This window comes from Amblyraja radiata, chromosome 1 (genome assembly GCF_010909765.2).
Source record: "Amblyraja radiata isolate CabotCenter1 chromosome 1, sAmbRad1.1.pri, whole genome shotgun sequence".
Classification (NCBI taxonomy): Eukaryota; Metazoa; Chordata; class Chondrichthyes; order Rajiformes; family Rajidae; genus Amblyraja; species Amblyraja radiata.
Genome location: NC_045956.1, coordinates 77,384,808 through 77,399,863, shown reverse-complemented (window position 1 = coordinate 77,399,863; position 15,056 = coordinate 77,384,808). Strand labels below are relative to the sequence as shown.

At 46.4% G+C, this 15,056-nt stretch overlaps 1 protein-coding gene across 1 annotated transcript in view; it reads right to left on the bottom strand.

Moving 5' to 3' along the window:
* Positions 1-15,056, bottom strand: part of scd5 (stearoyl-CoA desaturase 5) — an 85,279-nt gene that overhangs the window by 57,582 nt on the left and 12,641 nt on the right. The window contains exon 3 of the mRNA XM_033025089.1: positions 6,048-6,178. Within this exon, the coding sequence (XP_032880980.1) occupies positions 6,048-6,178 (131 nt within the window). The remainder of the gene's footprint in view (positions 1-6,047; positions 6,179-15,056) is intronic.

Below are 15,056 nucleotides of genomic sequence, written 5' to 3'. Positions count from 1 at the left end.
TGCTGGGACCAAAGCTATTTACAATATATATTAATGATTTAAATGAAGGGATCAAAAGTAACATTAGCAGATTTGCAGATGACACAAAGCTGAGTGGCAGTGCGAACTGTGAGGAGGATGCTATGAGGATGCAGGGTGACCTTGAACAGGTTGGGTGAGTGGGCAGATGCTTGGCAGATGCAGTTTAATGTGGATAAATGTGAGGTCATCCACTTTGGTGGCAAAAACAGGAAGGCAGATTATTATCTAAATGGTGTCAAGTTGGGGAAAGGGGAAGTACAACGGGATCTGGGGTCCTTATTCATCAGTCACTGAAAGTAAGCATGCAGGTACAGCAGGCAGTGAAGACAGCAAATGGCATGTTGGCCTTCATAACAAGAGGAGTTGAGTAAAGGAGCAAAGAGGTCCTTCTGCAGTTGTACAGGGCCCTAGTGAGAACACACCTGGAGTATTGTGTGCAGTTTTGGTGTCCAAATTTGAGGAATGACATTCTAGCTATTGAGGGAGTGCAGTGTAAGTTTACAAGGTTAATTCCAGGGATGGCGGGACTGTCATATGTTGATAAAATGGAGCAGCTGGGCTTGTATACTCTAGAATTTAGAAGGATGAGAGGTGATCTAATTGAAACATAAGATTATTAAGGATTTGGACACGCTAGAGGCAGGAAACATGTTCCCGATGTTGGGGGAGTCCAGAACCAGGGGCCACAGTTCACGAATAAGGGGTAAGCCATTTAGAACCGAGTGAGGAAATACTTTTTTCACACAGAGAGTGGTAAGTCTGTGAAATTCTCTCCCTCAGAGGGCGGTTGAGCCCGGTTCTCGGGATGCTTTCAAGAGAGGGTTAGATAGAGCACTTAAAGATAGTCAAGGGATATGGGGAGAAGGCAGGAACGGGGTACTGATTGTGGATGATCAGCCATGATCACATTGAATGGCGGTGCTGGCTCGAAGGGCCAAATGGCCTACTCCTGCACCTATTCTCTATGAAGGACTAAAAAACAATCTCCGCATGCAGCACAAAGGCACTGTCGTTGGGTTCATGTGTAGAGTTAATATCATCGATAGATTATGTACTGGAACTTGTACAATCGACCCAGAGTCCATATCGACTTTATGCAAAATTAAATCTGTTGTGGATGATTGGGTGCCTCCAATCACCCACGACTGCACAATCCAGATTCTAAATAAAAGCAGCTTTGCCTTGCATTACGCTTGTTTCAGCAGTCAATAGTTCTTGAATCTTCAAAAAAAATTTGCATGCAATTCAGTAGATTACTATACATAAACACAATCCCAGATTAAGTACAAAGAGTATGGAAATACAGTGCATTCAGAAAGTATTCAGACCCCTTCACTTTTCCCACAGTTTGTTACGTTACAACCTTATTCTAAAATTGATCAATTGCATTTTTTTTCTCATCAATCTACACACAATACCCTATAATAAAAAAGTGAAAGGTGTTTAGAAATTTTTGCAAAGTAATTAAAAAGAAATTACTGAAATATCACATTTACATAAATATTCAGACCCTTTACTCAGTACTTTGTTGAGGCACCTTTGGCAGCAATTACAGCCTCAAGTCTTCTTGGGTACGACGCTACAAGCTTGGCACACCTGTATTTGGGTAATTTCTCCCATTCTTCTCTGCAGATCCCCTCAAGCTCTGTCAGATTGGATGGGGCGCATCGAGGCACAGCTATTTTCAGGTCCCTCCAGAGATGTTCGATCAGGTTCAAGTCCGGGCTCTGGCTGGGCCACTCAAGGACATTCACAGACTTGTCACGAAGCCACTCCTGCGTTGTCTTTGGCTGTGTGCTTAGGGTCGTTGTCACCCCGGTGGGGGGGGGGGCAATTTCCTGGTGGCCTGATGACAAGTGTGCATAACAACTGACAATTTTATCTCCTCCCACTCCACACACACACACACGCACCTTACTATAACAATCCTGGGGAAGACTTGAGAGACAGTGAAAGAAGGCGAAAAATTATGTAAATTAAAATATTTGTGCTGAGGCCTAACATCGTGGAGCTCAAGTTCAAGTGAGTTTATTGTCATGTGTCCCTGTATAGGACAATGAAATTCTTGCTTTGCTTCAGCACACAGAACATAGTAGGCATTTACTACAAAACAGATAAGTGTGTCCATATACCATGATATAAATATATACACACATGAATAAATAAATTGATAAAGTGCAAATAACAGAAAATGGGTTATTAATAATCAGAGTTTTGTCCGAGCCAGGTTTAATAACCTGATGGCTGTGGGGAAGTAGCTATTCCTGAACCTGGTTGTTGCAGTCTTCAGGCTCCTGTACCTTCTACCTGAAGGTAGCAGGGAGATGAGTGTGTGGCCAGGATGGTGTGGGTCTTTGATGATACTGCCAGCCTTTTTGAGGCAGCGACTGCGATAAATCCCCTCGATGGAAGGAAGGTCAGAGCCAATGATGGCGGCCTCCAACGGAAATCGACCTTGAGGGCTCCAGTCGCAGAGCTGTGGACTTACCATCATGGAGCTGATTGACTTCGGAGGCAGTGGTGGCGTCGCGGCTGCTACTCGCACTTCGGAGGCTTCGGTCGCGGGCCCTGTGGACGGTAACATTGGGAGCTCGCAGGTCCCTGGTTGGTGACCGACTTTCAGGAGCTCCAGCAACAACAGCAGCTTCTTCCGCCCCGAATTGTGGGGCTTGAATTGGCCCGTTTGCTGGGCCTTTCATCGCCCGGCGCGGCTTAAAATCGGCCGCGGGATCTACCATTGCCCGGCAGGGGCTTCAACACGGAGAGCCTCGATTGCCTCAACGCAGCAGTTTGACTGCGTGACCGCGGGAGAAACAGGGAAGAGATAACATGGGGGGTGGGGGAAATTGTCCCCCACCTCTCAAAACATGGGGGACACACGTCGTACCCCCCCACCCCCCAGATTCGGTGGCCTTGCACCCTTCTTGAAGTGGTAGGAAACTGAACCTGAATTTGGTGGCCTTGCACCCTGCTTGAAGTGGTATGAAACTGCACTTGAATTTTGTGGCCTTGCACCCTGCTCGAAGAGATAAGAAACTGCACTTGAATTTTGGTGGCCTTGCACCCTGCTTGAAATGGTAGGAAAATGGATTTGAATTTGGTGGCCTTGCACTCTGCTTGACATGGAATTTCAAGGAATAGCCGCAAGTCAACTGCCAGCCCACCAGCCGTGAGTGAGCTGCCAGCACATCAGGCTTGATGGACTGAGCTGCCACCCCAAGAATCCATTTGGCCCACAATGTCCATACTAGCCCTCTGGAGTCCAGTAGTCCCTGCAGCCAACAACACCCATACCAGCGCTCCAGAAAGTCCCCCCCACTGGCCACCAATATTGGAATTGGTGGAGAGGTGGAATATTGCGTCGGGGTACCAGCCCTCCCGTGTAAACATGGGGCCCAACGGGTCCCACTTAGTCTAGTATATATATATATATATTCTATGGTATATGGGCCTGTATTTATGCCTACAATATTCTGTTGTGCTGCAGCGCAAGAATTTCATTGTCCTATCTGGGACACATGACAATAAACTCTCTTGATTCTTGAAATGCAAATCATAAATAGATCATAATTGCATAAATCATAAAACCAGATAGCCAAACAAAAATGCTTAAAAGTGATTAGATGATTACTCAAAAAGACTTAACAATTGATTATTTATCCATCCAGCAAGATTCAACATGGCCATTCTAGCATCAAATATTTAAAAAATAAATAATTTGTGCGATAGGATTGTTCCTACCAAGGACAATATTGATTGCCCATCCTTATATGCTGCACATTTTGCACACTGGAAGTCCTGCACTTCAGTTAAATGTTATATGCTCTCTCTGCCCCCTTTGCTGTATCTGTAAGTCCAAGTTGCTACCCGGATACATTAGCGTATGTGAGCTGGAAAAGGCACAACATGCACTTTTCCAACCCATGTTGTGGCTGCAGCGTGAGTGAATTCAGTGATGTATTCCGTTGCAAAGCGATGACATCCAAAACACAAGTGACCATTAGACATAGGAGCAGAATAAGGCTATTCGGCCCATCATGTCCAATCAACCATTCAATCATGGCTGGTCTATTTTTTCCATTCAACCCCATTCTCCGGCCTTCTCCTTGTAACCCTTGACTCTTCCTAATCTAAAACCTATTAGTCTCCATCTTAAAAATACCCAATGTCTTGGCCACCACAGCCAAATGTGGCAATGAATTGTACAGATTCAGTACCCTCTGGTTAAAGAAATTCCCCCTCATCTCCATTTTGAACACATTTCCTTTTATTCTGAGCCTGTGCCTTCTGGTTCTAGACTGGTTCATTACTGGAAACCTCCTTTCCATGTCCACTCCATCTAGACCTTTCATTATCCGGTAGGTGGCCCGTCTGAAGAAGGATTTCAACCCGAAACATCACCCATTCCTTCTCTCCAGAGATGCTGCCTGTTCCGCTGAGTTGCTCCAGCATTTAGGTGCCCCGTTGAGTTCAGTCTGAAGCTTTCGCCAAAGACCTGCGGTGGGAAAGTGTTAGTGCGTAGTTCCATTTTGTCCAGATGCTCCTGCTATCTCCTCCCTCATTGGCTCCTTTACTCATTTCAGGAGAAAGCCATTTAGTGGCTAATTATCTCCCAGACACACATTTTCTCAAAAATGCCCATCAGTTCCCACGAGATTCTCCTACCACCCACCTATACTAGCTGTAATTTAGAGTATCCAACTAATCGACTGTTTCACTGATTCTATTAGCCCGAAAGACAGATACATCACACCACCCCCTCCTGTAGTACATCTTGGTCAGTGAGTTTATCAAATTGTTAGTGAAGGACCCAGCAGAAATAATTGGATTTTTTAAAAAAGAGGTCCTCACGCAAATTCAAGGCTCTTAGACCAGTACCTTAATGAAATTTCAACACAAGCCCTGGTCTGACCAATATTGCAGTTAGTGCATGGTCAACATGGAAGGATTGCAAGTAACCTGCCCCCCTCATTCGGGACATTTCGTGAGTGTGAACACATTGTTTTGCTTTGGTTTCATTTCTATTTTTAGAACAATTTCCCAAGAAAGGAGATTTTTTTCCAGAGAAAAAACTCAAATACTTTTTGGCAATTATTTTTCAACTTTCTATTAACATAGCAATCAAAGCGAGAGACAGAATGGCCAAAACTGGCATTGTGAACTAGCTTCCTTCAGAAAAACAGCTAGTTTAAAATTCTGGGCAAAATATTCAGCTGGTAAGTAAATTACTAAGTGACAGAATGTAGGAAGAAAGGTCTGAAGTTTCCTTCTTACAAGCACCTTTTAAACCAGAATTTCATGCATGATCCTACCCAAAACACCCTGATTATATTCACGTTGTGATCCAAAGTATGGGTTCAAAATATTCACACTTCATAAAGTTTACTTCAGTGTCAACAAACAAACCACTAGAAGACATTTCACACAGCAGCACAGTTTACTTCAGCACCTGTCTCTTTTACGTTTTATCATTTCAATTCTTCAACTAAAGTGTGCTATAAACAGTCTGTAATGAACTGTCATGTTATGCAACTTGAATCCCACTCACTGCACTAATTGTGACTCACTAGCTATTAAGTCTGGCATCTTGCAGAATATAAACTGACTTTTTGCTGCATCTCTTACGAGCAGCTGATCATATCCCATCATGATCAGCATGTTAATATGAAACCGATTCATTGTTTACAGAATTCAGTCACATCCTGGATAGGTTTTTACCTTTCAGCTGCACAGCACAAAACCTCTCTTCAGTTAAAGTAAACCTTAATTTGATCCGATAAAATACAAATGACTGAATGAAATAGGTGACAGAATGTTTGTGTACAGCATTAATGTTTAAACTCAATGATGTTTTATGCAAGTCAAGCTCAATTAAAATGCAAAGTATATTTCATTTGAAATAAAACGAGATCAAATCAATTTTTAGAAATCGTAAGTTCTGCATAACAAATATGCAAATACATCCACAGTCGAATGAGTAAGATGGAAGTACTAGCACCGGCACATTTTACAGCAATAAAAATCACCTGAAAAGCCATGGAGTTGGCAGCAGCCAGGAACACCCGTAATGGTAGCTTTGCCTTGTAAGACCGATGGCTCCACAAACGGTGTGCACCAGCCGTCACTCCGAGAGCAGTTAACAGAAAACATACGTAAGCTGTGGGGCAGAAAAGCGGAATTAATATCATGGCATTTTGTTACACCTTGATTCATGACAGAGCTGTTGCAACGTTTAGTAAAACGATCCCAGCTGTTTAGTTTACTTGATTGTCGCGTGTGCAGAGGTACAGTGAAAAGCTTTTTGTTGCGTGCTATCCAGTCAGTGGAAAGACTGTACATGTGCAAGTGATTTCCATCCATTCTCTGTCGTTTATCCCTCCTTCTCACCTTTACTTCAACACCAGTATTAAGCAAACAGAAGTATTGCTGACCCCAGGGGATAATTGCCATATTATGTTGCAAATACATAAGATTGGACAGTGTATGCAATATAAAACAAGAGACTAGAGTATTTTCCTTAGATAGCCAAAGTCTCTGCTGATTCATTGAAGGTGACAACAAAATTAATCATTAACATCTGTCTTCTTTAAGAGGTGACTCCAAAATAAGAAAAGCATTTTGTGGGTTGTAGTTGTGTTGTGGGCTGCACAGTGGCACGGCGCTAGAGTTGCCGCCTTACAGCACCAGAGACCCGTGTTCAATCCTGACTACAGGTGCTCTCTGTACAGAGTTTGCATGTTCTCCGTGACCGCGTGGGTTGCCTCGGGGTGCTCCGGTTTCCTCCTATGTTCCAAAGATGTGCAGGTTTGTAGGTTGTTCAAAAGGGAACTGCAGATGCTGGAATATCGAAGGTACACAAAATTGCTGGAGGAACTCAGCGGGTGCAGCAGCATCTATGGAGCGAAGGAAATAGGCGACGTTTCGGGCCGAAACCCTTCTTCAGACTGATTGGTTAATTGGTTAATTGGCTTCTGTAGATTGTCCCTACTGTGCTGGTTAGAACTAGTGTACGAGTGGTCAATGGTCGGCGCGGACCCAGTAGGCCGAAGGGCCTGCTTCCACGTTATATCTCTAAAAACTAAAAGGAATACATAACACATAGCACCCAAATACAGCCTGTGAAATGTTTCCTTTATTTTCGATTCACCTCTTAAATAGAGACGTTGACGATTAATTTTACATCACCGGCATTGAACCAGCAGAGACTTTGGCTATCCGAGGAAAATACCTCAAATGTACCAATACCTGGCTCAAAAGTCCACATCTTCTAAGCAGCAGTCACGTATGCCGTCCTGTACACTCGAGACAAGAACTCTGACAGCAGCCACTTCAAAGCGGCAAGAGCCATCACCAATACCGTCCCTACAGATTTTCACTCAGACCAACGGCCGTAGTCACAATTACATTTAAGATGGGGAAGACATGATATTTGCATGTCTGAAACGGGACTAGTTTTGTCACAGCAAGAGATTATCCTGTTAAGCCCCTGTCCCACTTACGCAATTTTTTCGGCAACTACAGGCGACTAGGCTGTCGCCACATGGTCCCGGGGTGGCGCCAGTACGGTCGTGAGTGGTCTCCTCGAGTCGCCTAAAGAGTTGTAGCGTCTTTCTGGTCGCCGCTGGATTTTGAAATGTTCAAAACTTTTCGGCGACTGTGGGCTTGACGTAGCTTGACATAGCTTATCTTCTCCTGTCGTGGGTGCTGTCGTAGTTTGTCACCAGGATGATGCAGGTTGTCGCCAGGTGACGTTGGTTGTCGCCGGATGCAGACTTCGGTGAATTCCATTGGTGATTACCTACGTCAACAGGTGACAGGTACCGGCGACTGAATTGTCTTCAGTTGTCGCCGACAGGGTCGTTGCTTGTCGCGGGTGGACGTAGGTTGACTTCGGTTGTCGCCTGTGTGGTCGTAGGTGGACGTCCTAATTGGTCGCAGGTTGTCAGTAGCTTGGCGTCGACTAGGTGGTAGGCTGTCGTAGACATTGCTGTGGGGGGGGGGGGGTTCAGTCGCAGCTTTTTCTGCTACGACTGTGACAGTCACCGGCAGTCGCCGAAAAAAAAAAAAATCACCTGTGGTACAGGCCCTTTAAACAAGATTCAAAGATGTCTTCATATCCCGTTATCCAAAGGGATACTGGCACGGATACTCTGTATACTTAGTAACTTTGTCAGCATTCGTATGGTGGAGACTATTTGCATACCTTGGGTATGAAAGCAAAGAATTTCACTGCGACTTGTCACATGTGACAATAAAGTATTCATTAAGGAGCCTCGGCGGCGGCAAAAGGATCCTCGGTGGCGGAAATGAGTGCCACGGCGATGGTGGGGCCACGCGATCAATGAACGTGAGGGGAAGACAATGGGGACCCCGCGTGGGGGGGGAACCACCATGAGGGACGGTGGGAGAACAAAGGGGGACCCGGTGTGGGGGAGCACTCTAGGTTTAGAATCATCTGCCCAGGGGATAAGTCTGCATTTGTTCGTTTGTTTGTTTGTTCCATTAAGGTGCTGTGCACACGACAGCTAGCCAACAGTTGCTTATCTTTTTCTATTTTTTTCTCACTTTTAATTTCAAGTTTTCGTGTACCTTGTTGTGTGCTGTGACCGTTGGCAGACCAATTTCCCTCCGAGGACGAAAAAGGTTTTATTGTATTGTATCGTATTCATTCATCTACCCGTGGCATAGCCGCAGTCCCCTTACTGACCTCAATCACCTCAGAACCCACAAAACTGGAGCAGATCCAAGTCATCAAACGCCTGAGCTTTAACAAATGGTTAATGCTCCAGGTGTTATGTGTGAAAGACACACCTCAAATATTAATGTGTCTGCTGTTTGCCATGGTTTTATAATGCATCTTTCTCTTTAGATTTTAAACATTTGCATTCCCTTTTACCCCAACCAATTTAAAATAAATTTAAACTTAATAGATTATATTCCCGCAGATCACGGCACTGGTAGTTTTTGAAATTCTTGAGTTTTAGGCTAGAAATCACGGGATCCGTTCACCTTTAACAATTTATCCCGTGAGATGACATGAGACATATTTGAAAATATCAGTGATGGGGTTCAGGGGAGGGAGGAGAGGGGGGTGGGAAACAAGATGTGTCGTAGATACCTTTGTAAAACCTGCAATATTAGTGTCTGACAAGTGACAAATTCAAAAAAGTCCATTATGCTCTAAAAATGAAATTCACCCTGCTCTATACACCCAACAAAGGGGAGCTACAGTGCCCTCCATAATGTTTGGGTCAAAGACCCATCATTTATTTATCTGCCTCTGTACTCCACAATTTGAGATTTGTAATAGAAAAAAATCACATGTGGTTTAAAGTGCACATTGTCAGATTTCATTAAAGGGTATTTTTATACATTTTAGTTTCACCATGTAGAAATTACAGCTGTGTTTATACATTGTCCCCCCATTTCAGGGCACCATAATGTTTGGGACATATGGCTTCACAGGTGTTTGTAATTGCTCAGGAGTGTTTAAATGCCTCCTTAATGCAGGTATAAGAGAGCTCTCAGCACCTAGTCTTTCCTCCAGTCTTTCCATCACCTTTGGAAATTTTTATTGCTGTTTATCAACATGAGGACCAAAGCTGTGCCAATGAAAGTCAAAAAAGTCATTATGAGACTGAGAAACAAGAATAAAACTATTAGAGACATCAGCCAAACCTTCGGCTTACCAAAATCAGCTGTTTGGAACATCATTAAGATGAAAATAAACTGGTGAGCTTACTAATCGCAAAGGGGCTGGCAGGCCAAGGAAGATCTCCACGGCTGATGACAGAAGAATTCTCTCTATAATAAAGAATAATCCCCAAACACCTGTCTGACAGATCAGAAACACTCTTCAAGAGTCAGGTGTGGATTTGTCAATGACCACTGCCCGCAGAAGACTTCATGAACAGAAATACAGAGGCTACACTGCAAGATGCAAATCACTGGTTAGCCCCGAAAATAGGATGACCAGGTTACAGTTTGCCAAGAAGTACTTAAAAGAGCAACCACAGTTCTGGAAAAAGGTCTTGTGGACAGATGAGACGTAGGTTAACTTATATCAGAGTGATGGCAAGAGCAAAGTATGGAGGAGAGAAGGAACTTCCCAAGATCCAAAGCATACTACCTCATCTGTGAAACACGATGGTGGGGATGTTATGGCCTGGGCATGTATGGCTGCTGAAGGTACTGGCTCACTTATCTTCATTGATGATACAACTGCTGATGGTAGTAGCAAAATTAATTCTGAAGTGCATAAACACATCTTATCTGCTCAAGTTCAAACAAATGCCTCAAAGCTCATTGGCCAGCAGTTCATTCTGCAGCAAGACAATGATCCCAAACATACAGACAAAGCAACAAACAAGTTTTTCAAAGCTATAAAATGGTCAATTCTTGAGTGGCCATGTCAATCACTCGATCTATATCCCACCGTATCTGACAGCATTCCACATTATCTGCACTTCCACTAAGGGAGGGGGGTAGAGAGGGAGGGAGGGGGTAGAGAGGGAGGGAGGGGGTAGAGAGGGAGGGAGGGGGTAGAGAGGGAGGGGGGGGTAGAGAAGGAGGGAGGGGGTAGAGAGGGAGGGGGGGGTCGAGAGGGAGGGAGGGGGTCGGGAGGGAGGGGGGATCGAGAGGGAGGGAGGGGTGTCGAGGGAGGGCGAGGGGTAGGAAGAGAGGGCGGGGGGGTAGGGAGGGAGGGCGGGGTGGTAGAGAGGGCGGGCGGGGTGGTAGAGAGGGCGGGCGGGGTGGTAGAGAGGGCGGAAGAGAGGAGGCGCCGAGCGGGCGGGAGGGAGAAGAGGTAAGGGAGGTGAAAGAGAGGGCGGAGGGGAAGAGAGGGAGGGCGAGGGGAAGAGAGGAGGGAGGGAGAAGAGGGAGGGAGGGGGAAGAGAGGGAGGGAGGGGGAAGAGAGGGAGGGAGGGGGAAGAGAGGGAGGGAGGGGGACGATGAGGCGCGGGAGGGGGGAGAAGAGGGAGGGGAGGGGGAAAGAGAGGGAGGGAGGGGGAAGAGAGGGAGGGAGGGGGAAGAGAGGGCGGGAGGGGGAAGAGAGGGAGGGAGGGGGAAGAGAGGGAGGGAGGGGGAAGAGAGGGAGGGAGGGGGAAGAGAGGGAGGGGGAAGAGAGGGAGGGGGGGGGGAGAAGGGAGGGATGGGGGAAGAGAGGGGGGAGGGGGGAAGGAGAGGGAGGGAGGGGAGGAGAGGATGGGGAGGGAGGGATGGAAATAGGTTAGAGGGAGAGGGAAGGCGAGGATGGGGGGCACGAGAGGGAGGGGGGAGAGAGGGAAGGGGAAGGGAGGGAGGGGGGACGAGAGGGAGGGGGGGGTAGAGAGGAGGTGTAGAGAGGGAGGGAGGGGGTGGTAGAGAGGGAGGGAGGGAGGTAGGAGGGGAGGGAGGGGGGTAGAGAGGGAGGGAGGGGGGTAGAGAGGGAGGGGTAGGGGTGAAAAGGGAGGCGGTAGGGGTAGAAAGGGAGGGGGTAGGGGTAGTGAGGGAGGGGAGGGAAGTAGAGAGGGATGGTAGAGGGAGGGGTGTAGAGAAGGAGAGGGGCAGAGAGGGAGGGGGTAGAGAGAGAGAGGGAGGGGGGTAGAGTGGGGGGGGGGGCGTGGTAACTACCCTCCCTACCCCCCTGTCTCCCTCCTCAATTCCCTCATCCTCCTCCCCTCACTCTCATTCCCTACCCCAGCACCTACCCAGGTCAAAAAGCAGCGTCAGGGCCTGGAAGTCGGCCTGGTTCTCGTTCTCGGGCCAGCCCTGGCTGTAGACTGCAGCTATCAGCTTGGCCGCCGCCTCGGCTCCAGTCCAGGCCCCAACTTCATCTCCGGGCTCGTCCCCTTCCCGGACCCAGGCTTGTCCTTGGTTTCAGTGGCGGTTTCTTTCTCGGCCCCGGTCACAGCCCCCCATCCCAAACCCCGGCCCTCACTCCAGGTCCAGCACCAGCCTCGGCTCCAGCCCACGGCACCACCCTCCCCACCAGTCGTCGGGAGCCGCCGCCACTCCTTGTTCACCGCGCGTGCTGAAGTGCCCTCTCTCCCGGAGTGTCCCATCCTGCCTTGCGAGTGCATTGTGATGTCACTCAGATTTATTTCCCCCCAAAGTGAGTGAGTTTGGGCTGTGTTTAAAATTTCAAGGATCAATAACTTTGGAAATATAGGTGGAAATGCGACGGGAAGATGTTTATATCGCCACCTCGGGAAAAATGTGAGCAGGATGTGTGAAAATGGGAAGGCTGTGGCCTAGCATTAGGAAGGAAGAGAGAGACACACACATGCATGCACGACTTTTAGTTATTACTAGACCAAGTGGGACCCATTGGGTCCCTGTCACACGGGAGGCCTGGTCCCCCAACGCAACCAGTTCCCCAACGCAATATTCCATCACTCACCCATAGTCGACAACTGCGCTGGGGCTGCTCAATTCGCCTTATTCTGTCATTTTTAAACTTAAACTAGCTAGCAGAACTCAGTGTACTGTGAGTTAAAAAAAAATGCATTTGCACTTGCTGGGGCTAGCAGGACTCGGTGTACTTGGATAGCAACAATGTTGCTACAATCCCATTGTGACGTCACAGCTGTAAGCACAGGGAATAAGCAGTTTTCCCCCCCGAGTTTTATGTGATTTTTGAAAATTTTGATTAATAAATGGAGAAATAAGACATTAATTTTTCAGGTAAGATGATTTTGGACTCCACGGGATAAATCTCTATCGGAACATGTAAACATTTTACCGTTAGCGCGTCATTTTTTCAAAACCTAATTAGTTAATATTCATTTTGGAGTAAAGAATTGTTGCAATTCCGTTGACCCCACAAAATTTTGTATTACTAAGTATTACGGAATTTTATTGTTAAGTTCTTAAATCTGGGCATAGATTCAGTCAGCATTAGTCCACCGAGTCATGGTCATACAATTATCTAGCATAGGAACAGGCCCTTCAGCCCAACTCATCCATGCTAACCACGCTAGTCCCACTTAACTGCTACTTGGCGATATCCCTCTGGGTTGTCTCCCCTGCCCAGAGGACGAGTCTGCTGCTACTTATCTTGTCTACAATTTCATAAACCTCTCAAGGTCACCCCTCAGCCTCCTTTGCTCCATGGACAAAAAGTGCTTATCCAAAGGTCCTGCTTCTGCACTCGGACCCTCACTCATGACAGCGATCTTTGAAATTGCTGAACAACAAGAATGTGCATTTATGTTGCAATAAAGTAAAGTACATATTACTACTTTTAAACGTTGAACAATTCATTTCCTCTATGCAGAGTACATTAGGATAGGTGACTTAATTTTGTATTTGCTGTGTACTTGCTTAAGCCAGCCACAGAGGGTTGTGAACACATAGTCCCTGTACAGAAAACTCCATTGCATTTGCAGTATGTACACATATCGTGCCCTCCATAATATTTGGGACAAAGACCTGTCATTTATTTATTTGCCTCTATACTCAACAATTTCAGATTTGTAATAGAAATTAGTTATCCCAGGATAACCAAATTTGTGGTTCAACTTATGTACCAGTCCTATCCTTTTCCATATGTGGTGATTCCCATCCTCCAAGAAGGGTCTGAAGAAGGGTCTCAACCCAAAACTTCATCCATTCCTTCTCTCCAGAGATGTTGCCTGTCCCGCTGAGTATCTCCCATCCTCCAGTATGTTTCGGGGATGTGGGCAACTCAAGTATCCGAGAAATACCACCAAAATTGCCTTTGCAACCCCTCCAAATCCAATAGCGGGAAAGACGAAATAGTGTCAGCGCCCTTTCCCAAAAACCAGAGCCAGTGGTTGAGTGAGCTCCATGGTCTGCTTGCGAGACACCACACTCGACAACCGGCACTTTACCCCAAGCTTCCTCATAGCAAGAAATTCCCAAAAGCCAAAATGTTTCAAAGACCTTCTCAAGCTCTCTTTGGGAAAGAAAAATGTAGAATTTCTCACCGACTTATGAAAAATGATGACCTGTGCCTGCTCTAAATGGAAAAACAGTGATTTCCAGCAGAGACTAGGCACCAAATATCTGTATGGAAGGATGCATATGCCATGTATAAATACCTAAAGCACAGTATTACGTTCTGAACTATTTAGTTGCCTGTCCCATGAAGTAACAACAGATCCAAACAAGTGGAGTTTGGACTTACTGTTTAGAACTCTTCAGCACCTCCAGAATCCATTTAACTGCAAGTCATCCTCAATCCAAAGAATTGCTTAAGAAATTTCAGGTTGTTTTTTCTACTTGTATGCATCTTAAAAATTCAAGGATACAGCACACCCATCAGTAGATATCTTCAATAGTTGAGGAAGGATACCTATGTAAAAACTGTACAGCTCTGAATTCTTCACAAACATCACTGCAATTTATGTTAGTTTGTGATGTGTTTGAAAACTTCTATTCAATCTCTTACCTTGCCGGAGATGTGATTGTTTTACGGATCGTATCTCTGGTCTCTCTGCGGCCTAACATCATGGAGCTGGAGGCCTTGTTCGGATTGACTATGAGCCCCACCGCAGGGCGTAGACTTGCCATCGGAGCCGATCCCTTGCCTGGGATCGACGCTCCAAGCGCGGCCTGTGGGTTTCAACATCGCGGAACTCGCAGTCTCGGGAAGAGACCGAGTCGGGAAGCTCCAACGACGCAGAAGGTTCGACTAGCCCCGACCTGGGGTCCGATCACCCGGCGCGGGGAGCCGACATCCACCCGATGCAGAGGGCCCGACCGCCGGCTACGGGAGCCAAGATCGCCCTGTCAACAGAAGGCTCGAGGGCCCCGGCCGCGGGGAACAAAGATGGGAAGAGATTGAACTTTTTTTTCGCCTTCCATCTTTGATTGAAGGGAGTAATCTTTGTTCATAATCATCATAATCATGCTTTATTAGCCAAGTATGTTTTGCAACATACGAGGAATTTGATTTGCCATATCATCATACCAATAAAAAGCAAGACACACAAAATACATTTTAACATAAACATCCACCACAGTGAGGAATGTGGAGGAGTCACTGTGGTGGATGTTTATGACATCACAATGGCTCTGCGTGCTGCGACATC